Source organism: Syzygium oleosum, unplaced genomic scaffold, assembly GCF_021117445.2.
Source record: "Syzygium oleosum isolate NSW1041296 unplaced genomic scaffold, Sole_v2.1 Sole_v2.37, whole genome shotgun sequence".
Classification (NCBI taxonomy): domain Eukaryota; kingdom Viridiplantae; phylum Streptophyta; class Magnoliopsida; order Myrtales; family Myrtaceae; genus Syzygium; species Syzygium oleosum.
Genome location: NW_026607521.1, coordinates 321,080 through 346,662, shown reverse-complemented (window position 1 = coordinate 346,662; position 25,583 = coordinate 321,080). Strand labels below are relative to the sequence as shown.

Here is a 25,583-nt window from a genome sequence, read left to right as displayed (position 1 = left end):
CAAAAATAACTTACATTTATCTTGCCTCTGTCGGGAACAAAATATGCAAACCTCTCGGCCAACATATGTAATTAGACATAATTCCCAATCACACAAACAAAACGCAGGTCCACCTTATTCTTTGCTATTACATATATCTTGAACCCCAAAAAAAAATTGATGTATTAATATGCTTGAATAAAATTTGCTATAACAGCACCTTAAAAACCCCTGAAGAGAAAAACAAAGCAAAACCAAACAGACAGCTCAACCAAGAGAATCGACAATGAAGTTTCCATCATCGAACTTGAAAGAATTTCGCAACTACAGAATCACAAGGAACAGCAAGTATAGCTCTGACTCCGCTTCGATCCATCGGTCCCATTACCAACCAAGGTTACTCTGTTAACAGAGAGCTCTGCTTTATATGCATCCGAATTTAGAACCTTCCTGCTCACATTGTTATATATTTCTTTTATAACGATCTCAAATGCTGTCTTGACATTTGTGGCATCCAAAGCAGAAGTCTCCATAAAGAACAACCCTTCTGATTCTGCTAAACTCTTCCCCTCCTCGACTGTCACATCCCTAATACTCTCCAGGTCACATTTGTTCCCAACAAGCATCCTTGCAACTGTTGTATCGGAGTGAGCTGGATATGGTTTCATTCCAGTTAATAATGAGGGGAGATTTCCGGGCAAATACAAGATTTGCAGAAATGGCAAGAGATGGATATCAGAACAAAGAATACAACCAGCAGTGTAGGTGAAGAAAACCAAATTCTAGCTACCTTTTCGAACGAGACGACCATAGCAGAACTGAAATTGTTATTAATCCGCTAATCAAATTACGCTCACCAAAGCATTTCAAAAGCCACCCCTCTGTCCCCCAGGTGGCCTGAACCCCTCTTGCCCATGTTTTCAGTTTATTTTTATTCAAAGATATGCCCTGAGAAAATTAGTAATAAGCAACATGATGTAGAGACTCTAATCAGTAATTTTGAAAGAGTGGGTGACAGGTATCTACCTATTCTATCCGATAAAGCCAATTTTCATAATACGAGAGAAGCAGGAAGGACACAATTCTGGGAGATCCAAATTTGGCACGCATCCCTCAGAAATTTATATACAGGTTTTGCCGTCATAGAATTCAAATAGTTTGGCCATAGGTGGGGCTAAAGCAAGATTTGCATATGGGGACTTTACATCACTCTTTTGACTATGTTAACTACTTCCGACATTGCACGCGCTACAGTTTAGCACGAAACCGCCCGGCAGCTGGAAACAGCTCTCTCCCTATCTGTCTCTCTCTGTTCAACTGCTTCGCAGTTTCTTTCATGATAATGATTCTGCCCTACCTGCCTTGACATCAACTGCAATCACCCATTATTTAGTTCAATCATTGACTTCTCCTGAATTTTCTTTGATGTTTTTATCGATGTGACCCATAACAGCCGCTAAATGCCATTTTCCTTCTGCTGATGCTGAACACATGCTATGTGCATCTCGAACCTTTAACTAGACGTCCGTTCGGGCAGATTTCTTTGGCTTCCTAGGACACCATTAGTTAAAGTGTCCACTTTTGAAACAGCAAGAGGAGGGGAAATTTGCTTATTAGTAGGTGATAAGGGTGGTTCAGGGCATGTGGGATCATTGGTTTCTTCGCGCCGCATCAGCTTCCAGAGACTCAATTAGCTTATAGTTTCCTTATAGGCAATGTCCGAAGTCTGTATTTCCATTGGGGTGACAGGCATGCGTGCTAATTTCCCATGCATAATCAATTGCGAGTGAGCTCAACGCTGGCGGAATTAGATTTAAGGAATCTCCGAAGGCGAAACCCCAGATCTACGCTATATCCACCCCAAATAGCAAAGCGCATATAGAACACAAGTAAAGGAAGCAAAGTAGAGAGAGAGAGAGAGAGAGAGAGAGAGAGAGAGAGAGAGAGAGAGAGGGTGTACTCTTGAGCTCGTCGAGCCAGCGGGAGACGCTGTCGAAGGTGGAGCGGCGGGTGATGTCGTAGACGACGAGGGCGCCGACGGCCCCGCGGTAGTAGGCGGAGGTGACGGCGCGGAAGCGCTCCTGGCCGGCGGTGTCCCAAATCTGGGCCTTGACCTCCTTGCCGTCGATGTCGAGGCTCTGGGTCTGGAACTCGACGCCAATGGTGGCCTTGGAGTGGGGGTTGAACTCGTTGCGGGCGTAGCGGGAGAGGAGGTTGGACTTGCCCACCGCGGAGTCGCCGATGATGACGATCTTGAACAGGTACTCCTCCCCTCCCTCCTCGTCCGACGACGACATCCTCTCTTCTACTTCTCCTTCTCCTTCCTCTTCTTCTTCTTCTTCTTCTTCTTCTTCTCTGTCTCTCTCTTCTAGCTCTCTCTCTCTCTCTCTCTCTCTCTCTCTCTCTTCCTGCTTCCCTTATCCTTCAATGGGATCCGATGTTACCGACAGCTTGGAATGCGGAAGAGATTGGCCCTGGACGACGGAGGAGGAAGGAGGATGGAGGATGGAGGAGAGAGAAAAAGACGTGGGAAAGTGGTCTGACCGATCCACTGAGCTCGTGTAAGAGAGAAGAGAGAAGAGAGAGAGAGATTGTGCAGAGCTACTACTACTACTACTGCTGGTGGATGGCATGGTATGGTATGCCATGCCACGCTGTGATCTTAGCTGGCAATCATGTCATGTCATGTCGTTCCCCCATTCACCACCACGTCCTCCTCCACATGTTACCTTTCCTGATCACAGAAATGCCCCCCAAAAATCGAAAATTTTGCAAGAATTTTACTCTAGAAAGTATTTTCATGACCATAATAGAATCTCATTTGACCAAAAGCACTACCAGCAGCAGCATCATCATCGTACATGACCAAAAATACTCTCTAATACTGCCCCCCCACTCCGCGCGTCGCCAAATGCCCTTGGGAAGCAATTCTCATGGACCCATACCTCGAAACGAGACGCACGTTTGCTTGTGGTGATGTTTTCCTTTATTTGGTTTTGTCTTAGAAGTACTCTCTTTTTTTTCTTTTTTTATGGTTTTGGTAAAAGACACGATTACATGGACAAAGCAATCTTTTGTCGTGCCTAATTGACAGACAGCGGTCTCTTCTCTTCCTTCCATCCCTGCGCCTTTTGTCCCCCTCCCCCTCCTTACTCTTTTCCTCTTTCTTGTTTTTTTAGGCTAAGTAGGTAATGTCCTTCTTGTCCAACAGAAGAAAAGTAATGTCCTGTTTTTTAATCCGCCAAAAATCCTATGAGAAAAAAAAAAAAAGAAAACGAAGCGAAATACCATGCGTGATTTCTACGTTGGAGAGATCCAAAGAAAGCATTTTACTTTTTCCCCCCATCCCCTTGTGTTAGGCTTAGGATTCTAATGGATGCTCTCTCGCTTATTTATCCAAAATTCAAAGCTTCGTGATCGAATATCATCATGTCGCCAATTTCATACCCTTTTATCTTATAAAAAATTGTTCCTATTTTTTACATACTTCCCAAGTCGAAGTTTCTGACCAAAAAAAAAAAAGAAGAAAGAAGTCGAAGTTGGGTCCGGCCCGTCAAGTAAGGACCGGGTCGGGCGGGCTAGCCAATCGGGCCACCGTCACCGTTTCGTTTCGTTTACCGCCACTTCTGCTCCTTCGGCAAATACCAAAACCCCCGCCGAGACGACGCCAAAAACCCTAGCAAGCTTCCGCTTCCACCTCCACCTCCACCTCCACCTCCAAGCTTCCGTCTTTCGCTCCAGCCTCTCTTTCCGCAGCTCGCTTGATCGTCGGCCGCGCTGATCACCATGTCGTCGAGCTTCGTGTTCGAAGCCCCCAGCGACGAAGAGCGTCCGGAGGACCCGGAGGACGACGACGATGAGGAGGAGGACGCAGACGAGAAGACGCAGTCTCCCTGGGACTTCGCTGCCTACTCCGAGTCCGTCGCTGAGGAGCACGCCCGCCACAGCACCACCTCCGTCGACTTCAAGATTTCCAAGGCCCTCCAGAATCGCTCCCTCCCGGTTCTCCCCGACGACGTTAGCTCCGATTCCCAACCCGACATCCAGGTCGGTCCCTCTTGCCGTGTTCAATATGTTTCTATCGTTGTCCCTTTTCTTTTTCTTTTTTCTCTTCAAGTCCCTTCTTCCCTCCACCCACTTATGGCCCTGTTCTGCGATCCATTTGGTAGGAAGATTACAGGTCAGACGATGAGGACGATGGCGGCAGCAATGCCGTCGAAACCAAGCCCTTCTTTGACAAGGCTGAAGGAGCCTCCTTTCACGCCAATTCCTTTATGGAGCTCAATCTATCTCGCCCCCTTCTTAGGGCTTGCGAGGCGTTAGGGTACACCAAGCCCACGCCTATTCAGGTCCCTTCAATCATAATTATCGTCCGTGCGATTGTTGCAAATGTCTTGATGGAAGTAGTTGGCTAATGCGACATGGTTTTCATGTCTGTATGCTGGGGCCTCTTCAATTGCAGGCTGCGTGCATTCCCTTAGCATTGACAGGCCGCGATATTTGTGCGAGTGCCATCACTGGTTCTGGGAAGGTATTGAAAAAACCTCTCTAGTGTTGTGTATGCAAGTTTTTAGTACTTGGAACATGACTACGTTTGTGCGGTGGGCGCTGTTATTTCAATTTCAATGTTGGTTTATGCAGACAGCTGCATTCGCTTTGCCTGCTTTGGAGAGGTTGCTGTTCCGACCCAAGAGAGTGAAAGCCATAAGGGTTCTTATACTTACTCCTACCCGGGAGTTGGCAGTTCAGTAAGTAACTGACATCTTTTTCTCATGTCCACCTATAGCTTATGTGGCTGTAACAGTTCATAGAAAACTTATTGGAACTTCATTTTATCATGGCTTGGGAAATCAATTTCTTCCATTCACTTTGTATTTCAATGGCAAACCTCTGTATTTCCTCTTTTCAGAACGGAAAGTGAGCTAAACAGAATAATGTAAGGTTAATATCACATGGGACCCACATATTACCACCAAACGCAGAGAAATTGCCATGCATCTTGTTCCTGTCCTACTCTCCTGAAGCTGCCCTAGCAAATTTCCCTTGTACAATCTTCAGCGCTCGTTCTGGAATTGGACAGAGGGATTTTAAGTAATTTATAGTCCATACAAGTTATCTTTATAGTGGAGCTATTACCTCCTGTTAAGAGAGAGTTTACAAACCAGGAATTTCCCTTGTGCATGATAACAGGTTCTATTGGAAAACTTATAGGAAAGTCTGTTGGTATGTGTCTTACTGAAGGAGTTCTTTTGTATTTGCTTGTTCATGGGCCTAACCTAGCAGTGTCATTTTTTTTTTTTATCTTTTGTAATAGAAGCATCGAAAATTTTTGGTCTATGCTTATTAGTAGAATTTTGGATAAGAGAATTGGTAAGGAGCTTTTTAATTTTAAATTCTGTTGGTCCAAGAAGTCAGTCTCAAAACGAAGCCGTTAATTTCTTCTGAATGGTTCTTTTGTTTGGTTGTTGATGTTAAACACTGATTATCTGTCCTCCTTTCTCTGTTGCCTAAAAGTTTATTCCAGTGATGCTAGTCTGCTAACATTTGATGCATCTGATTCAATTCGTTTACTTACATTTTTGCAGGGTTCATAGCATGATAGAGAAACTTGCTCAATTTACCGATATCAGATGTTGCCTTATTGTTGGTGGGCTTTCAACAAAGGTTGATTTTTCTGTCCTTACTGTTTATGCTTTGGAGTTTTTGTTTTTCCGTGTCTGCAAAACATTGAAGCACATCTTGAGACACAAGCTCTGACATGTCAAAGAAGATTTTGGGTTAAAAAAGTAGCATCTTCTCATGCATAGAATGGATATGACGTTGTGATTTCATGAGACTCGGGGGCAGATCACGTCTTGGAACTGTGGTTCTCAATCTGGAAGTTCAAATGTTAACTAAAACCAAGAATGGAGTTGAATTCCTGCATATGGGGACAGCACGTATAGATTGATGTGTGAAGTGCACCTGCATTTTTTTTTTTTCAGTTGAAAGTAGTTCTTCTTCTGTTATTACTTGTAAAAATGCTGATGGAATTGTCGTTGTAGTATGGAATCTTCTGACTGGAGCAAACTTTCGACAATAATGCTTCTTTCATATAGGTTCAAGAAGTGGCCTTGAGATCAATGCCAGATATTGTTGTAGCAACTCCAGGGCGCATGATAGATCACTTGCGCAATTCTATGTCAGTGGACTTTGAAGATCTTGCAGTTCTTATTCTTGATGAGGCAGATCGTCTGCTGGAGCTTGGCTTTAGTGCTGAAATTCATGAGCTGGTATAATCTTTTCCAATTACTCTTTTCCATGAGATCTCATTCAAATGGTTAGCTTTTGCTGCAGGGTACAGAACATGTTAAGGCATATGACAATTGCATCAGCTCACTTTTTCTGTTATTACAGCCATCCATTCATCAATTTTAGACCGACTCATTTCTGTCTATTTTCAGGTCCGTCAATGTCCTAAAAGGAGGCAGACGATGTTATTTTCAGCTACAATGACTGAAGAAGTGGATGAGCTTATTCAGCTTTCTCTGGTCAAACCTTTGCGCCTTTCAGCTGACCCATCAGCAAAACGGCCTGCCACATTAACTGAGGAGTAAGCGGTATTTCAGTTCTCTGTCGGTTAGTTTGGCTAATATAGATTAGTTAGTATCATTGTCTGTCCCTTGCACGATAGCAGCTTCTTGTTCTGAAAAAGATTAGTTGGACCACACATGAATTGTGCTATATTAGGTTGCTTTCCCCTCCATTTTTCTCGATCGTTGGTGGATTACTAATGGACAGGGGCACAGGGCTTAAGCTTCTTTAAATGCATTGACTTGCTTACTTTGTTTAGCTTCTTCTTGGGTACTTTGTTTAGAATCTTAATTATCGCTTACAATGCTGGCTTCAAGAATTTTGAAACTGTGCTGCACGTTATGGTCAATCCCGTAAGAGGACTACTTCTTAGCCTTCTTTTGTTACTAGGTTTATTGCTGCTTCATGGGCCGATGTTGACGAAGTGAATAGAGACTAATGAATGGAAACTTGCCAGTAGTGCTCGCAATTTATCAGAGTGAAATTACGCTGAGATTGTATCGTAAAACCCCAACCAAACCTTTTCTCCTGTAAGCGATGTTGATCACCTTACTGTCCTACACTAGATCCTAGATGATATCCAAGCATCCAAGGTTTTTGAGCTGTCCATCCTTGTTATTTGCTGGAGGTCTTCCCTTCTTTTTACCCCTTTATCTTCGTTTTAGGTGAGAACTCTCACAGGAGCATCTGAAGTTTGTCTTTTCATGTTTCCAGACCACCTTAGTACAATTTTTTCTCATCTTAAATTGGCACCACACCATATTTTTGCTGAATATACTCATTCGCTGTTATAAGCCTATGCGTCACAACATTTCCCCTCATTTTACATTTATGTCAGTTTGAGTTTCTGGCACAATGTTGCGAGCAAAATGGATTTCCTGGTAACCTCGGGCATCTCTAGGGCAAACAGACAAGGGTTTAAAGCCCAACCTTGATGCAGCTCTGTTGCTGTTGAAAGATGCTTTGTTATCCCTCCATGGGTCCTTACAAAAGTCACCACCCCCATCAAACACAGTTGTATATCCTTACAAAAGTCACCACCCCATCTTACATTTATGTTGGCTTGAGTTTCTGGCACAATGTTGTGAGCAAAATGGATTTTCTGGTAACCTCGGGCATCTCTAGGGAAAACAGACAAGGTTTTAAAGCCCGACCTTGATGCAGCTCTGTTGCTGTTGAAAGATGCTTTGTTATCCCTCCATTGGTCTTGACAAAAGTCACCACCCCCATCAAACACGTTGTTTGTACTTGCTTATATGTAATACAAACTCCTTTCTTCTCTAAAACCTCCAAAGCACTTCTCTAGGTACCTGTTGTAAGCTTTCTCCATATCGATCAAATCACATGGATGTCCTTTCTTACATTTGTCCTTGTGCTAAGTAGTAGACCATGCATAAAATTGAATTGGTTCTCGAAGAATCTTGGTCTCTTCATGAGGGAAGGTTTAGATAGCCATGTAAATTGAAAAATAGGATATGTAAAAATTATTCACTAGGCTCTTGAACCAGGGGACCTATGACATTGTTTCGGTCAACGCTCAATTGGTCTTCTGACCTTTCCATTTTGTGACACGTGATCTTTAGTCCATAGAATTGGTACTGTTCTGAATGTCCCTTTTTATTTTGATTAAGTTTCATTCCGCTCTTTCTCCACTCTTTTCGCAATTCCTTGCTCTCCAGTTCTCGTTGAATCGGCCTGTAAGCCATGATATGTGTTTCTCTCCCCATAACCTTTGATGCTTGTCTAAGTGCACCAAAGATTATATGGACAGCAAGGGTTTCAGTACGTGGAAATTTAAATGTTGTCCTTGATTATAAAGCAAGGGACATACTGATCATCCCCGTGCAATTCTTTGCTCTCCATGGTTTTAGCTTGATTTTGTGTTTTGTACTTAGTATTGGTGGTTTTATCTTATATAGGGTGGTCAGGATACGCCGGATGCGCGAGTCAAATCAGGAAGCGGTTCTGCTGGCCTTGTGTTCGAAAACTTTCACTTCCAAAGTCATAATCTTCAGGTTACACTCAGAGATTATATTTAGATGATGATGGCCTTTTCTGTTCTGTAGTTTTACTACATTTCAGTGGTTTTATGTTGATGCTTGTATGTATTTAAGGCTGGAGATTATAACAGTTCGTGATAGTCACATCACTATATCTTTGATAGAGGATTGGTATGGAGATATGTTCTAGTATTGTTCGTAGGAGTTTAGGATATGTTCTAGTAATCTGGAACTTGAAAAATGATTCTCTCTCTCTCTCTCTCTCTCTCTCTCTCTCTCGTTGAATGGGGTTAAGGATGTACAATGAGATTGAGTTGGCAAATTTGGTCTTGATACCGTTAGAGGTGATTGAACGTTTGATCTGTCTAATTCTGTGTACAAAATTGAATGCAAATCATCAAATCTTATGCAGTCTATTACTGAACTCGTAAGGTAGCTTCTCTGCTCTTTGTTATTAATTGTCTTGGGGTGCGTTTCTTCATTTTTTTTTTATAGGTCGTAGTTACTATTTCAATATAATTATTGTATTTCAATTACAGTGGAACAAAGGATGCTGCACATAGGTTGAAGATCATATTTGGTTTAGCTGGTTATAAAGCTGCGGAACTTCATGGAAATCTTACTCAAGTGCAACGCCTTGATGTGAGTTGCTTATTACCCTAAAAATTTCATTCACATTCTGCGGAAAACTCATTGATATGGTTTGGTCAGAAAAGTTTATCCTTTAGTGTGGTCAATCCTTACGTTTCCATGAACCCCATTGGTTAGAGCAAAGTATTGCATATAGATTGTTGTACTCAATTTTGCTCTCTCAACTGATCAGCTCTCTCTCTCTATGTGTCTATCTATCTAGGCATTAGAGCTATTCAGGAGGCAAGAAGTTGATTTTCTGATTGCGACTGATGTAGCTGCCCGTGTAAGTATTCCTACAGGGTTGCCTTATTAGGGTTTCCTTAAAAAGTCATACGCATGTATTCATGTAAATCATTCCTCCCTAGCCTAATAATTACAATAAATTTATGCTTAGAATTTATCAATCATATATTCCTCTATGAGCTTTTAGTTTTGAGGTCCCTTCGTCTGACCTCTACAACATGTTCTCTTATACTAGGAGTAATTATTTAGTATGATGTTATATACTGGGCAATTGTGCAGGGGCTTGATATAATTGGTGTCCAGACAGTTATAAACTATGCTTGTCCCCGTGATCTTACCAGGTAATGACCAAGTTCGTAGACTTTGCATGTACCCAAATATATCTCTCTTCTATCTATGCTGCATGCTTCCCTTATGCAACTGCTTTTAAGAGCATCTCCTTTATATTCTCAGTTATGTTCATCGGGTTGGTAGAACAGCCAGAGCGGGTAGGGAAGGATGTGCTGTCACTTTTGTGACTGACAATGACCGGTCTTTACTGAAAGCAATTGTGAGCATCACACTTCCTTCTTGATGGTGGTTCTATAAGCTTTACAGATTGATTGTTATTGGTAACCAGCCATTTTGTCACCTGTAGAGTTGGCGATTAATTGCTTGAGATTTATCAACCGATCTTGAACGGGCAGAGAAAGAAATAAAAAGTTTTAAAGAACTAGTGGTCTTATCTTTAGTACTTGATAAATTTTCTTTGTTCTGTAAGTATGAATTTTGACCTTGACAGAGCAAAGAAGCTTTTACACTCTGGTTCATTGCATGGGATGTTACTGATATAGTCTACTAATCAAATAAGCTGGAAATGCCCAAGATATTATATTATTAGCAAGATAGGTGAAAAGATTTGTCCATGCCCTTTTCTTTGTGCCCAAATTCCATGGCCCACACTAGAGTCATCAAATCTAGTACTCTGACTTATTATAGGATTTAACAAGATTTTATTCCACCCTTTCTAATGAGCCTTCTGCCCTAATAGTACTGAAAATTGGATTAGAGTTGTTAAAAGAGCAGTGATATCATCGTAACAAAAGCAATTTTTTTATTTCCTGAATATAGTCTTTGATGACATCTTTTTGCCCTTCTATAAAAGAAAGAGTTTATCTACTGATCTGTTGCTCAATGGGTAGTGGTTTGTTTAGTTTTTATTGTGTTGTTGCATGCTGTTCATCTCACAAGCTAGTACTTTCTGGTTACGATTTATTGCATGTGAATTTGTCGAGTGCAGAACTGCAAAACCTAAATAAAAATTGTTGATGAAATTGTGAAAACAGACTGGTTGTGGTTGTTTGGAGAATTGACTAATCTCAAGTTTATCTTTCTAATTTAATAGGCTAAGAGAGCTGGTTCCAAGCTGAAGAGCCGAATAGTTGCAGAGCAATCAATTATTAAATGGTCTCAGCTCATTGAGGGGATGGAACGTCAGGTAGCTGCCATTTTTCGAGAAGAGAGGTATGAACTGTATGTAAACTCTGACATTTTATTGTCTACAGTGGAATTGCTGATATAGAGTTTGTGCAGGGAAGAAAGGGCCTTGAGAAAAGCTGAAATGGAGGCCACCAAGGTAAATAATCATTCTCTGCATGTGTTCTGATACCTCTTCTTTCTGAATTATTCAACTGTGATTGCCAAAGAATATGGATTAAGGGATGTTGGGCTATGATAGTAATTATACCTTCTCTTTGTGGATCATTTTGAACTTCTATGTGTTGGATCTTCTATGCATGAATCAGTTTAAGTGGGGGATTCTGTGTCGTTGCTGAACTCTGTTTTCATGAGAACTTAAAATAAAAATCACATTTTACTGGGGCTACGCATCTGGGTGGTAATGTCATATAGCTTTTTATTATTCTATGCAGGCGGAAAATTTGATTGCTCATAAGGATGACATATTTTCACGTCCTAAAAGAACATGGTTTGTGACGGAAAAGGAGAAGAAACTTGCAGCAAAGGCAGCGAAGGTTGTCTACTTATCTAACCTGCTTGTTAAGTTTTTCTCATTTGTACATGTTGTCCTTAGATATGGTAGCATCCGATGTGTGAATTCGGTTTTTCAATTAATTACTATTAAACAACTGGATGCAATTGTACTGTGAAATTGATCAGCTGATTACTTGAGGAGATGGGATAAGAAAAATTGCTAACCTAATCTATTTCTGTATAAACAAACTTGATGCTGTTGTCCACATAGACAAGTTAGGAGTGGTATTTGACAAAATTAACTTAGAAAGGTCAAAAATAGTTTCCCAGATTGCTCTGATATTAAAAGTTCATCACTCTGTTCTTTTTGTTTTTAACTGAATCCTCACCTCTAGGTCAACCTTCTTGGAAGCTAGTAAAGCATGTAGCGATGCTTCTCTTGATGGTCATTAACCGGTCTACTTCATGTCATATAGGATGTATTGATTAAGAGTGGCAGAGGAGGCACAGTGTAATGGTCATTTTAAAAGTTGCTGTTATTGTTTGTCCTTTTGGCACCAATAATAATATTTAGTAAAGAAAGATAACTTATATGTTTCTTGGTGAGATGCAAGTAAGTGATTTAGCCATTTGCTCTTTTGTCTATGAAGTAATTTGTCTGTATCAAACAATTTCTGTATTTTAGATGCGTTTATTTCCTTTCATCCCTTGCAAAGCGAGCAATTATCAACACGACTTTATTTGGACAATCTATATTACTTTAGACAGTTATTACATCCCTCTGATGCCTCGCAGAATTGACCAAGAACTATCTTTATTACCTGCTCTCCGACAATTACATGCCATTTCTCCTTAAACTACATAAATTTACAAGTCTGTCCGGGGGTAGCTATATACAGTTTTCGTCACAGATCACCTTTACTGACTTCTTATGTTAGAAGTAATATTTCGGTTGATTGGTATCCAGCCAGCTGTACTGAGCGGGTAGTGATTATTCTTGTTACCCAAATGTTAGAAGGTTTTCTGTCAAATTGAATATTGGCGCTATTTATTATCTAGGCTTGTATTCTCTTATCTGAGCCGTGTTAAGTTTCCAATGCAAATTTCTTTTGGTCTATCATCCATTTACGGTGTTGACATTCTTATAATGGATTATATACTTTTTAATTCACCTTAAAGTTGATCTTCTGGCATTTTGGAACTGATATGGTAGGCCTCTTCGGAGAAAGGAAAGAGTTCTGCAGATGTGGTAATCAGTGCCCAACAAGCTGAAGACCTTAAAATGAAAGAGAAAAGAAAGCGAGAACGTGAGGTACATGCTGATTTTTTCCTCATTTGATGTTAAGATAAGTTTGCTGACTTATGCTGTGTGTGAGCTTATTTTCTAATATTTGAACAGAAAAATCTACCTCGTAAAAAGCGTCGAAGATTGGAAGCAGCTAGAGAAATGTTGGAGGACGAGAATCAGACTGACAAGTTGGAGGTACATCTCTTGTTATCTCTTCCCTGTTAGCAAATTTTAGGTTCCAGTTGGAATTTAATAGAGCTCACAAAGGATGGGTTGTTTGGGCTCCCTACCAGCTCATGCTTGAATTTATCAAATAATCATGACATGAAATTTTATTTGGTACAATGTAGTATTCTGCTGGTCAAAACAGTCTAAACATGCAGAAGAGAACCAGAACGAATTGCCTCTGTTAATAGTTTTCATTGAGTATGAGCCTCCTGTTTGGGTACTCCTGTATTAATATCTGTTGTAACTGTCACATACTTGTGAAAGATGTTCGCATATGGGTAAACCCACACTGCCATGTTGTTCATTTATATCAATTTTTTATGTGCTAGCATTAATGCAAGGGTTCTTTTAAAAACTGACTTTATATAGGGTGATGGAACTGGTAAAAAGGAGAAATCTGGATTATCACTTGTTGATGTGGCATACCGTCGGGCAAAAGCAGCAAAGTCAGTGAAGAAGGCTCTGGATGCTGGTAAAATTGTCAGAAAACCAAGCAAAAAAGCAAAACGAACTTCTGAAAGAACTCCATCTAGAGCGGAAGAGATGAAGGAACTTTTTGAGAGTGATATGAGTGAACGAAAACTCAAAAAGAGAGGTGCTCTAGCTGGAAAGAAGAAGTCCAAATTTAAAAGCAAGTCAAGGTATGACAACTGTATAGTTTTCCCACCTCCATGTATAATCTAATTAAATCGGAAATTAAGATTTTTTATAGGACTTCGGAACCACATTGTGATAAAGTTCTTGATAATTCTGGTTTAATGGAAACTTTCTTGTGGATGTATATGCTTTGATCGACGTTGTATATGCTTTGACTTGGTTTTGAGCTCTTTTTGAAAGCTTTGCACCACCTCGGTGCCCTAGTCATTTATCTTTTACCTATGAAGAGAAGTTGAGATTTAGTTTAAAAGCATACTAGCATAACTAAATTCGCGATGGGTTGGCCTTGTTATTTCTTACCGTCTTTCTCCAACATATTCATTTTCATTGGCAATTTTATTTTGGGAGCTGTCTCTGGGACAGCATGTGACAAATTAATGTTTTTATAGCATGATTTTTCTTGGCTTCAACATGGCTGGCTCACATATCTTTGAAGTTTGCTGCACGTCTATGTAGTCATCAAATTGGAATGCCTGTCCCTTCTGTTATTTTCAAGCTACGTTAGTGGATGTCCTAGATATGGTCTTAGCTGGTCCGGCTGTTGTAAGTGGAGCACTGAAATAATCTAATATTATTTTTCCCTGGGATGAGTGTATTCCTTTTCATCGCTCATTGTAGTTGATATCCTTTATTACTTTCCATTAAGCGATCACATATGTTTCCTGTGTGGCATAAGACTGAATCTCTAACAAATGTTGGTTTAGTCGCTTATGGTGTAGGTGATGTAGTAACAGATGCACAGATCCCATTTGATTTTGTAGAAATCCGATAGTTCATTCCCTAAGGTTTTGTTTCACTTGTTAAACGGCATGACAATCCTCCATCTGCTTTTTTTTTTTTTTTACCATAAAGATTATGCTTTTATATTGTTTTATCTGGACTTGGCTTGTTAGTGCAACTCTTTGAATTTGTTGACAAATCAAGAAATCTGCTTTTGCCTTTTGGTTGTAAGAGTGGGCTTGTATGCTTAGAATTTGTGTTATCACCTCCTATCCTAGTACTTTCATGTTTTTCAACTTTCTTAAGACTCCTGAAGTTTGGAAAATTGTTTGCCATATTTCATTTAGATGCTTAATTCCTTACATGTGCTTGTATAATGTCACTTATGACCTTTACAAACTCTCTGGTGGCCTCCGGCTTGGGAATTACTGCGAGTTAAGATTTAAGAGGAGAACTGCTTATGGATTATATGCTACTGTTGATGGAGTGTATGGATCTTCTCGTTTAATTTAATAGTGAGGAATTGTGTGAATAATTGCTATCTGTGGGGTTTGAGAACACCTGATATATATTTTTTTTCCTGAACACCTGATAATTAGAATGATGCTTGTTTGTGGGTTTAACAGTAATGTAGAAGCACGTTTAAGATTCAGTCTTGAGTTTTCAATGGATGAAAAGTTGATCATTTTTTTTAGTAGAATTCTCATTCCGGTCTTTCTCCAGGTACAAGCGGAGGTAGCAGAGGACACTCAGCACCATGAATGTTATAAGGTAGTATATTTTGCACCGTTGAAGAGTGCATTTGTAGTGGTAGCCCCTATGTGCTGCTTCTCAAAAGGATACCTGGGCAATGACCAAAGATGTGTGAAGCACGAGCTAGGTCTTTTAACATCTTTAGAGCACATGGAAATCATCGCGGGCTACCGAGTGAATAGTTGGAACTTGATGGTTGGCAGGGGTCCATTACTTTTTCCATCACTTTGCTTGGTTGCATTTTCTTTTTCCCCTGAAAAGAGCTGAGCTGACTGCATTATATTTGCGAGGATGGCGTCATGGCAGAGAAGAGTATTTACTTAGGTCAGGCATTGGGATGACCATTGACATGTGCTTTGCGACCGGATTTTTGCACGTTTCTTTTAATTGTAATCTGGTTTGGTTTTCTCCTTATTTATAATAAAAATAGAAGTGTATTCCTGCCTTTTATTGTTTCGACTGGTAATTTATGTTTCACAGCAGCACCATCTGTTTTAGATATATGACATCTTCTATGTTAATAAAGTTTAACAGTCAAACTGAGATCCTTCCAATAGCAGAAGTTTACAGTCAGTCGAGACTGATCTTTATTTGGGCACGTTTACGAAGGCGCTATGCCATGCTTCGGGATGTTTTCATCCGTCCTTAGCCCAATTTTCACTGTGTTGCGCCTGCATAAAATAATGATAAGCTCGTTTTAGCATATATGTCTTACAAAAACAATCATCGTACTTCAATAGTCTGTCTTTGACCATCATTGAGAGTCTGAGTAGGGCACTTTAATGTTCCTTTTAGATCATAAATATTCTACTCTAGACTGTTTTTGAACGTCAAGTAACCAGAAATCTTTCATTTTGTAGCTAGCGAAAAGCGAGACTTTGCTTCCTAATCATCGTGTGCCTTCTCAAAATCGAAATCTTCCTGTAGACTGGAGAGGGAGAGGATGGTTAAAGAACAATCTAGGTGTTGTATTCACAATTTGGTGTAGCGGATCAATGGACATGCTCCCAGTTCGGAGTGGAGGAATTGTTGCTTGCATTGAGGCTGATTGTTTCTTCTGTTCTTTTTAATTAACTGGGAGGACGAAAATCCAGATGAGTGCTTATGTTCTTCTTTTCCTCGTTTTTTCGGGTTCACAATAGAACAATATGAAATCTTTGAGGGCCGAGCTAATCCCAAGCAGGCATGAACAGAAGCACGTGGATCCATGCGTGTGGAATTAGCGCTTAGCTAGAAAGGGTTAGTGCAATGATTCCAACCCTGACCTGCGAGAAGACCCCTTCTTCACCTAGAGCATAATCCAGGGTTATTCCTCGTAGATGTATGATTCACGTTACACCGAAATGCATTCGGTTTCTTTTTTATTTCTAGCTTAGCCTTGTAAAGCAATAAGAATTTTGTGCATTTCAGCTCATAGGTTCTCTCATACATCCCTGTAACATTGTCATCGTACATCAAATTCCAACAATTAGGCAAGTTCACAAGATTTCAACACAGAAATACAAGAAGAAATCTACATATACCCTGTGACAAAACTTGACCAAATTTTATTAAGGAAAAAGGAGGGTCTGATGCTTTAACAAAAGGCCGAAGATGAAATAAACTCTATTTTACACGATCCGCTAGGAGAACGAAATTAAACTAGATCAACTTAGTTTCCCAATCGGCTACCTTGAAACACTCAAACTGTAATTATGTACACGTCTGAGTTCTCCACTAATCTGCGTTATTCGGCCTAACTTGACAGCATGACAAAAATTAGTTCTGCTAGGTTCCAGCAACGCCGCCGCCTTTTGCTTCAAAACCTTGCATCATCATTTTCCATCCGCAAATGCTATGAGCCTGGCTTGCACCCGCATGTGCAGTTCTCAAGATCTTGGCGAAGCTTCTGAAGATGCGGACACCAGACCAAATTTAAGGTATTAAAACACAGAAGACGTGCAATGTTCATCAGTACCCAGCCTTCAATTCAGTAATATGTGAAAATGACTATTAACTAGGTTCGTTTTACAGTTCAGATTCACATAGAATATTCTCTTGATCACCACATGGTAAGAGTAAGCTGCAGCCACCTACCTCAAAACTTCAATTGGGCATGTGAAGCTGAATATAACACTTCTGATTTACTTATGAGTTACAACTTGTAAATGGAGACCAACTTAATTTTTTTCTAATTAACAGTTACTATCCTCCTCCTTGTCTCTGCATCACCTATGCAACCCTGTCCTAGAAAGTCACTAAATCTTAATTCTGCACATGTTATTTGCATAAAATAGGAGAAAGTCATTCCAATGGATTAAAACAGAGTTCACTATGCGCAATTTAATAACTGATGATGCAAAAGTACAGGGTAGCCTTTTCGGTCTACTTAGGAGTAAACCAGCAGGCAGACTGCGGGGCAGTTGATTATGAAGACCAATAAACAATCCTTGCCGGTTCATAGTTAGTAACAAACAGTTCCTCTCGCTTTAACAATTCGGAAGCCACGTCACTTTGTACTATGAAAGTATCTCAACTTAGATTACACGGGGACAAAGTTCATGGCAGGAAACATGTATCCTTAATTCATTTCATCTGGTTAGTTAAGTTCATATCTTACAAAGAGTGGATTTTATTTCATCTAGTGAAGAGATTTTCAACGTAAGCAGGCAGATACGATGCATCCACTTTCACTTAAACTTTGCATGACCTTTAATGGTCATTCCTGGGCATATTTCAACAGTCAACAGAGAATGGATGAGATTCACACACCTGAACCTGATTCTGAAGAGTTTTGATATGCTGAACGGCCAAATCAAGCATGTCTGAATAGCTCGTTTGCTGCAGAGGGGATCAAACACAAACACAACTATGGTTTGTAAACTTTGATGAACCACATAACAAATAGCAGCATCAAGCAGTTTTAGGAAAAAAGAGATGATGAATCTAGTACAGCTCCAACTATCAAGAATTTAGCAGACATATTCCACGAAGGAATCCAGATTGCATGCTTCTGCCTAATGCAGTTATGCCAAGCAACTATTTCAGCAATTCACGCGTACCGTGCTAAAGAAAATGGGTGCTGAAATTTAATGCATGGCTGCATCGGAAATAAATTGATGATCACCTTATCCATGTTAGGGACAAGCTCCTGCAGTTTCTTCAGCCTCCCACTTATTCTAGTTCTTCTTTCCTGTCACATGCAGAGCCATAAATTGGCATAAGAAATACAAGCAGCACAATCAAGTTTCTCGAAATGATTTAGCAAAGATAATATTTACTAAATCTGCAGCTAAATGGCAAAACTGTGTGCTTTGCAAAAGTAGGCTACTATGTGGATGAGAAAAGAAATATGTCGAGACACTAAATGAATAGAAAGCAGAGATGTCAAAAGTCGCAAAGAACTCCACAACCAAATATTCCTCGTTGTATTCCCTTTCTTCTCCTAATCCGTTCCAACCTCAACCTATTACTACTATCAAACTTGCTCTATGGGTGCACGTCAGGTTCTTCCATTCGATTCTTGTAGGCCAACAATTCTGGCCAGGCAAACTCACACTAGCATACACTTCCTAAAGATGCAAAAAATTGAAAAGATAAAGACATTAGAGCAAAGTGCTTAGTTTTGCCCATTAACTAGGCCCATATTACAACATGACTGAGATCCTAACGGCTGGACAACAATCCATTTTATGCTACTTGGTCTGGTTAATAGGGGCTATAGCATAATGCCAAATCTCCAGAGCACAATCTTGCCATCCATGAACTTGGAACTTTAACTAAAATGGTTGAAGATTTGAATAAGCCCACAGAATGAAGATGGTTTCACTCATTCATCTCGAACCAAAATCAGTTTCAGAGGGATTTAGGGTGACTAATCCAAATGACAACTTCCCAGGCTGATACAAATACTGATTCAGGAAGACCAGAGAATATAATTTTGCAGGGTTGGAGTTAGCTGACCCCACTTCAAGCGAAAAGCTTCTGTTTATTGCATTTGTGGTTTGTATGTTCTTTGGTGTTAGCTTCTAAATCGCCATGCTGCTAGTCATGAGGGAAAAAAAAATTCCTTTTCTGTCATAGCTCTATTGAGAATTATACTCCCGAGAAGCGGCTGCAACAATTTGTCCAACCTTGGAAGTAATTCCAACAAGTTTTACGGCTTGATCAAATAAAGTAGATCTTGCAATAATGGAGAAGGGCCAACAGATATACCATAAGAAAAACTGAATTTTAGTACATATTAAGTACTTAGTGTATTACATATTTGCTAAATGAAGGATGTCTCTTACAGTCTAGTTAGGAAAGCATAATATCTCACATTATTAGAGAACTAAATATCATTATTCCAAGCCATAACTCAGATGCTATTTCATACTAATAGAAGACCTGTATGAACTCAAAGAGTACCTATTGCAGCCCTTAGAATGATGTGGTGATAAAAGGCCTGGCTAATTTTAGTAAGGTTACTCACCCGTTCAGCGATACTTCGGGGGTGAGTTGCACAGCCACGCTTAGCACGAATTTTGCAGGGAACTGAGTCTTCAGGAATGTGGAGGAGCTTCTCTACGGTGGCCATCTCAAGAGTTGTCTGGGGCAAGCTAAACTGAAATAAACATCAAGGGGAACAAAATGAGATAAGCTAATAGGTCAATATTTCTGATGCAGATTTGCATGTACATCATGATTAAAGCAACTAAAAGTGTGTTTGGAAACTCATTTTCTGAATCTAAAACCCTATGAAACTGGGTGAAGCAGAAAAGTTGCTCTAAGGTGCTGCATCTGTAAGTGTTTGCCAGAACCCTCATAAGGCTTTGAGCCACCCAAAAAGAAATACTAGGTCATTATCAAAACGACTCAGGGAGATAGACAAAGGAATCAAAATGTAAACCAAAGATGATAAATATTGCCACAAGAAAGTGTGAAGACTTGTATTGAGACGTCAGTTTGTTTTAATGAGAAAAATTTTGCTTAAGACTTTGTTCTCATTCAGTGAATCGCTGGATATGGATGTATATGTAAAGGTGGAAGAGGAGGTAAACGAACAAACAGAAAGTAATGAAAAATGAGTACCTGAGTTTCTAAGGGGTTAAAGCTGTACATATCTCCATCGACATTCTTGGCATGTTTTCCTGAGGGCGGAGAAAAAACGATGGAGTTACTGTTCTCCCAGTCTATGCCAAAGCTTGTAGTGGCATAGGAATGTGTAGCGCCATGGTGGCCATTGTCTGGGCTTACACCTTCGACGCCATTTTCACTTACTTCAGAAATATGAGAAAGCGACTCTTGTCTAGTGAAGCTCAACTGAGGCTTCAACCTGGAAAATCCATGACCACCATTAGAGCTTCCAGCCCCTTGTGTAAGTGAAAAACCTGCTGTGCAATATCATAAAGTTATTTAGAGTAATATCAAAATCAGCAATAGCATAGACAAGTCATAAGTACCTATCATCAGAATAGTCGGAAGAGAAGTTCTCGGATGAACACAGGATTCAGCCCAATTTTTACAGGAGCAAAATATACTCTTGAGACAGCCAAGTAGATGATACATAAAACGAAAAGAACATGAAGACACGCAAGAAGCAAACCAAATTATTCTGGTCCTTGAGGATTGGGGTAATCCTGAAATTCATCTAGTACCAAATCATAGAAAAATATCTTGAACTGCCCTCAAATTAATTATAATCTCTTGGAAGCATATTGAGGAATATGTAAGCTCAAGGAACGAGGTGATGCTCGAGAAAACTGCACGGATAAATTACTGTAAGGTAAAAGCATCCAGGACCAGAACATCAAGTGAACTAAGGTTGATTCATGATAAAATGAAGATACACGTTGGTCGACTGTTCAGTCATATTGCCATTTATCGCAAGAGTAAACCTTCTACTCAGGATTAACGATCAACTTCAACAATATACAGCTGCAGGTTTACTCTTATGAGGGATTTGATTGTTCTTTTGCTCCTTTTTTTTGTAGTTGGGGGATGGTTATAGAAGTCATTTCAATTATAAACGGCACTCTATTCCATAAGCTCTCTCCCCAGGATTACAGAGAATGGAGGAAAAATAGAAAAGAATGGGTAGGCAACAAGTGGCAAAAGCAGGAACAACATTTAAAGCCCCAGCACATGATCCATCCAGCACACACAGAACGGAACAGCAAGCTCAGGACTTGTTCTGGCCACCACCGGTTGCATCATTTACTAAACACTACCGTACTATTAAAAGAGGAAAACTAAAGGAATTATATATTAATTAAAAGACGATCCCATTCCATGTTGTTCATAGAATGGAGTAGCTATGCCTCCATACTTGTACACGTGACTCAGCCACAAGTTGCAGAGATTCCAGCTAGCCCAAAGAAGAAACTTTTCCTCGTTAACTTTGAAATCTGAAAGGTTTTGTCATAGAAGTAGAAGAAACTCGTGGGTTGAGAAGGTGCAAGCAAGTTAAGAGAACAGGGGAATGGGCGGAGCTTTACACGAGATTGGCTAGATGGCTCGAGCTAGTCTCTCCAATATGTAACGGGTATTGTCCCTATCAAATCCAAATGTCCAACAGAAAACCGAGGACGTTCCATCGACCCCATAATGAAAAGGGTCAACAGCGAAAACCATAAATAGCAAAACAAGATGCATAACGAGTGTCATGTTTTTAAGGAAACCCAGGCAGCAACATCTGACAGAACAAATTACCAGAATTAGGAAAACAGAAAGTAAACCTCAAAAAAGTCTGAGCAGCCCACTAAAACTACCACACATCGGACCCCTCGAAAAGTAAGAGAAAATGAGAAGCAAGAAAGAGCAGGGACCTGTATCAGGAGTGAGGTGGGACAGGAAGCCAGCAGGGGAGCTTCTCTGCCTCAGCAGAGAAGAAGAGGAAGGACGAGGAGACGCGGAGGAAGACCCCACCCCAACCCCCAAGTCGTGCAACCCAGTGGTCTTGTTGTCCTTGGGGGGTTGCTGGTGGTCGCCGTTGGAGGAGTTGACTTTGCAGGTTGACTCGGAGGTCAGAGAGGAGGAGTCCGCGGAGAAGTAGTGGCCCAAGAAGGACGGCGGGGGAGGCGGGTGCGGGTGCGGGTGCGGGTGGTGGTGGTGGCGGGGCGGCTGGACGGAGGAGGAGGAGGAGGAACCGAGGGCGGAGAAGTCGCCGCGGCCGCTGTTGGGGTTGCCAATGACGGAATCGACGGCGTTAGCCAAGAGAGACCCTGGAGCCGAGCTGTAGCGGGTAAGACCACCACCACCACCCCCACCACCACCACCGCTCGAGCCCATAGATTTCTGGGAGTGGGAGGAGGAAGACGAGGACGATGGATGATACATGTTTTGAACCACTCAAATCTTTATTGCTTCTCCCTTGTCTCTGTCTCTGTCTCTCTCTCTCTCTCTCTCTGCCTCCAACCAATAAACAAAAAAGAAAGAACACCAGCTTGCAGCTGCTGCAGCTGCTACTTGCTAAGAGCAAGAAGATCCCTCTCTCGCGCTCTCTCTCGCGCTCTCTCTCTTTCTTTGTTCTTTTGTCGTAAAGATAGAGAGAGAGACACCGGATGCTTGAATGCGGAAAAAGTCTTAGGAGTGGTTATCCCATCACCCGTTGGTGACTTTTCATTACGTCACCCGCCTTGGACCCGAGCGTAAATGGATTGGGTTCATCCTGACCGTTGATCATGCGGACCACGTGTATAGAATCCATCTGTAATCAATTGTCCGAGATTTATTTTGGGTCCAAGATCTTCCTTTTCTTTTCTTCCCCTCTCCTCTCTTTCCTCCGTTTTTTGAGAAATTTTTACTAGATGCGGAACCCAATTCGACCGTTTGAGTCTCGTAAATCCTACACAACTAGGATGGGTGGTCTAGCCGCTGGCTTCTCCTATAGAAGATATCGAGCGCACGACCCTTTAGGACATCCGTTCTATTCATTACAATATAATACTTTACTAGTCTCGCTGTAATCAAGTAATTATTGAGAAGAGAGCTTTTTACTGGTTTGCCAAGACAAAATTGTCTCAAATTTTGGCCGGAGGGGAATTTATTCTAAAAATTCCGGAAGTATGACTTGATTAGACGAATTTTAAATAAATAATCTTGATTAGAAAAAGTGTAAGGCCGAATAATTACGACTTTTCTCCATGTTATAATTAATTATGTGATGAAATCAAGAGGACCCTCGTATAGGTGGTGGTGTTCGCAAGAATGAAAAATTAGGGTTTGGATTTCGTTTTTGTCTGAAAAATATCAATTTAATTTTTTAAAGCGTAGCTTGTGGGGTTCGCGTGCTTGAGGAAGGGAGATGACAAGCCAAGCCAACCACTAGTTGGTGAAATAGTTTTATTTAATCCTGCTCTGAGATTCTCTTTCAAAATAATTTTGTATTTGAATAATAGTATTGCCTTATTTAGTGGGCAAACCATTATAATTTTGACTTATATCGGTCACCTTTCTCTCCATGACTTGAAGTGAATGTGGCTATTCTATTCCCTATTCACTTTCCTCCGCAATGATACCAATCCTTCCGCAGAAAAGATACAAAAAAAAAAAAAAAATCTGTGGTTTCAATAAGCTTTGTGTTGTATCACGGGTAATTATCATTGAGATTTAGGTATTGTCTGTGTGTGTCGATCTTGATTAACATTGTCAAATTACACATATTAAAGCGCGGCATTTAAGATCTCTAGCTAAGATAGACCAAGAACTCATTTTATTATCTTTGATATCATCCTCTATAACATGACATTTGAGTAGTATTATAGGGGTCAAGCCTTAGAAAATAGTATTTTTAGTAACTAGGTGAAGCGATGATCATTTTGGGATGGATGTTCAATTATGATTCAATTATGGGACCTCTCTCACTTGATGTGGGACATTGACTATTCACAGGGTGAGAAATTAACATTCTCGTGGCTTGTCACCATGCCGCCAGCGATACTCTCTATCTACTTAATGTGTGATCCTGAGTATTTCTATCTCATCCGCCACTCTTGGAAGATTGCTAAGAGCCATACCTCGTTTCAAATTTCTCGTCTTGATGATTATTCCCCGCCATTGTCAGGGGCCTTGTCCATCCACAAACCACGTATACACTAGAGGGATCTTGCTCTAATATCATCACGTAACAAGACAGCTAGTTCCACACAAGCCACACCCCACAAAAGGAAAACTCTAAATAACCCTCACAAGTTGGCAACAAGGGGTGGATGTACACATATTAAAAATTCAATAGAGCCAACCCCCATCTAATGCGAGACTTTAGAATATGACATGTTGTCCGGCATAATACACTGGGAACGGGTATAAACAAACTCGCAACTAAATTAAATTCACAAATCTGCACCCAAGATAGAGAAAATCCTCCTCATTGCATTCTGATCGGAGACGATGAGAACCGTCTATTTCCGAAATGAAGTAAATATTTTTTTCATACTCAAAAAAATAAATAAAAACCAGATAAGCCAAAATGGAAATAACATAGAAACAAGAAAAGGGCTGCAAATATGCAAAGAAAGTGAATCAATAGAGGGGGGAATCAAGTCTGTCATGCCTTTCCTAAAGCCCTCCTCTTTTTACTGCGGTGTAAAGTGAAATATATGGTGACTGGCCTCGCCTCTGAGGAGGGTTTTCGGTTCAACAGTGGTCTTGTTGAGGGAATGTGTAAACCTCGAACACGAGAACAACTTTCGACATGTGTGGCTCAACAGTGTGATCTGCTGTCGTTATTTACGGAGAGAGAAGAAAAGGAGGAGGCAACTTCATTGGTGAGCAACTCCCCAGCGCTTCCATCTCATCAGATTCAGAGGCGCACCTCTGTCTCTCTCTCTCTCTTTGCTCCAATTAATAACCAGGACAGGCTACCGGGAGGACCCAGCATCAGCATTACTACTGCTATGGAACCAGAACCAGCCAATGACCTCGCTCGGCTTGTGGACCTGTCGATCGAATGTGATTGGACAGTGAGGAACAAAATGATAAGAGATCTGATTGGTCTGTCAGCCTCCCCGCCGGTGACACGCCAATCATTCAGATTTTTGCCCAAAAAGAAAAGGGCAATATAGTAGTCATTCTCGTGAATCTTTCTGATCCGTCGCTGTCTCCAAGTGATGGGTTAGCATTACAATATTTGGAGAAAATATATAATAATATTGTAGGGTTCGAGGTTAACTGAACTTTGCCCTTGCGGAAAAGGTTTTTAGCAAAAGGTTCAATGTATTGGGTTGGGAACATTTGTGGAGGATGTGATCTGCTTTAATAATTGTCATTGACCCACCGGGAAGAGTGACCACACTCATGAGACTCTCTCCCTCTCTCTCTTCAATATTATCTTTTTTTAATTACTATATCCCGCTCGGTACACTTGAGCTCATCCACCATATGTATCTTGCGTCGATCGCACATATATCACCTAAAATCTATCAGAATGAAAAATCGAGATGCATTGAGTAGGTGATTTCTCTATCCATTTCTTGTTCTACCATACATGGGCTAATTGCTTTGATTGACATAACTTCGTTCCATATTTGCATTGACAAGGACAACCTTCATGCAATTTTCCTCTCAACATGAATCAC

The 25,583-nt window shown here is 40.7% G+C and overlaps 3 protein-coding genes across 7 annotated transcripts; 1 reads left to right on the top strand and 2 right to left on the bottom strand.

Moving 5' to 3' along the window:
• Positions 1–2: 2 nt before the first annotated feature.
• LOC115688579 (ras-related protein RABA5c) lies at positions 3–2,593 on the bottom strand. The gene is made up of 2 exons (XM_030614424.2): positions 1,940–2,593; positions 3–631 (listed from the first exon to the last, which is right to left on the bottom strand). Exons 1-2 carry the CDS (start codon positions 2,274–2,276, stop codon positions 312–314), a joined length of 657 nt encoding a protein of 218 aa, XP_030470284.1. The 5' UTR covers positions 2,277–2,593; the 3' UTR covers positions 3–311.
• A 1,056-nt stretch (positions 2,594–3,649) lies between these two features.
• On the top strand, positions 3,650–16,459 carry LOC115688574 (DEAD-box ATP-dependent RNA helicase 28). Of its 4 annotated transcripts, none has more exons than XM_056305435.1 (20): positions 3,650–4,026; positions 4,149–4,328; positions 4,442–4,510; positions 4,621–4,727; positions 5,565–5,643; positions 6,078–6,251; positions 6,423–6,571; positions 8,472–8,567; positions 9,092–9,194; positions 9,406–9,468; positions 9,708–9,769; positions 9,882–9,978; positions 10,813–10,931; positions 11,001–11,043; positions 11,339–11,440; positions 12,613–12,711; positions 12,799–12,882; positions 13,285–13,556; positions 15,016–15,063; positions 15,906–16,459. In XM_056305435.1, exons 1-19 carry the CDS (start codon positions 3,766–3,768, stop codon positions 15,029–15,031), a joined length of 2,175 nt encoding a protein of 724 aa, XP_056161410.1. In that variant the 5' UTR covers positions 3,650–3,765; the 3' UTR covers positions 15,032–15,063; positions 15,906–16,459. The 4 variants fall into 4 exon arrangements, with proteins under 4 accessions (XP_056161410.1, XP_056161411.1, XP_030470277.1 ...); XM_056305436.1 differs by lacking the exon at positions 15,906–16,459 and adding an exon at positions 15,249–15,495; XM_030614417.2 differs by lacking the exon at positions 15,906–16,459 and having other exon boundaries at positions 15,016–15,495.
• Positions 16,460–16,572: 113 nt separating this feature from the next.
• Positions 16,573–22,519, bottom strand: LOC115688575 (transcription factor bHLH128-like). Of its 2 annotated transcripts, none has more exons than XM_030614418.2 (6): positions 21,834–22,519; positions 20,098–20,399; positions 19,499–19,630; positions 18,152–18,217; positions 17,797–17,865; positions 16,573–16,933 (listed from the first exon to the last, which is right to left on the bottom strand). In XM_030614418.2, exons 1-6 carry the CDS (start codon positions 22,342–22,344, stop codon positions 16,880–16,882), a joined length of 1,134 nt encoding a protein of 377 aa, XP_030470278.1. In that variant the 5' UTR covers positions 22,345–22,519; the 3' UTR covers positions 16,573–16,879. The 2 variants fall into 2 exon arrangements, with proteins under 2 accessions (XP_030470278.1, XP_030470279.1); XM_030614419.2 differs by having other exon boundaries at positions 20,098–20,396.
• Between the last annotated feature and the right edge of the window lie 3,064 nt (positions 22,520–25,583).

Coding starts and splice junctions, on each gene's coding strand:
- LOC115688579 (XM_030614424.2), bottom strand. CDS start 2,276: ATGTCGTCGTCGGACGAGGAGGGAGGGGAGGAGTACCTGTTCAAGATC. Junction 632..1,939: donor CTGGCTCGACGAGCTCAAGA/GTACACCCTCTC, acceptor AACCATATCCAG/CTCACTCCGATACAACAGTT.
- LOC115688574 (XM_056305435.1), top strand. CDS start 3,766: ATGTCGTCGAGCTTCGTGTTCGAAGCCCCCAGCGACGAAGAGCGTCCG. Junction 6,572..8,471: donor CCTGCCACATTAACTGAGGA/GTAAGCGGTATT, acceptor TATCTTATATAG/GGTGGTCAGGATACGCCGGA. Junction 12,712..12,798: donor AAAGAAAGCGAGAACGTGAG/GTACATGCTGAT, acceptor ATATTTGAACAG/AAAAATCTACCTCGTAAAAA.
- LOC115688575 (XM_030614418.2), bottom strand. CDS start 22,344: ATGTATCATCCATCGTCCTCGTCTTCCTCCTCCCACTCCCAGAAATCT. Junction 20,400..21,833: donor CCACCTCACTCCTGATACAG/GTCCCTGCTCTT, acceptor GATATTGCACAG/CAGGTTTTTCACTTACACAA. Junction 19,631..20,097: donor TTAACCCCTTAGAAACTCAG/GTACTCATTTTT, acceptor TGTTTATTTCAG/TTTAGCTTGCCCCAGACAAC.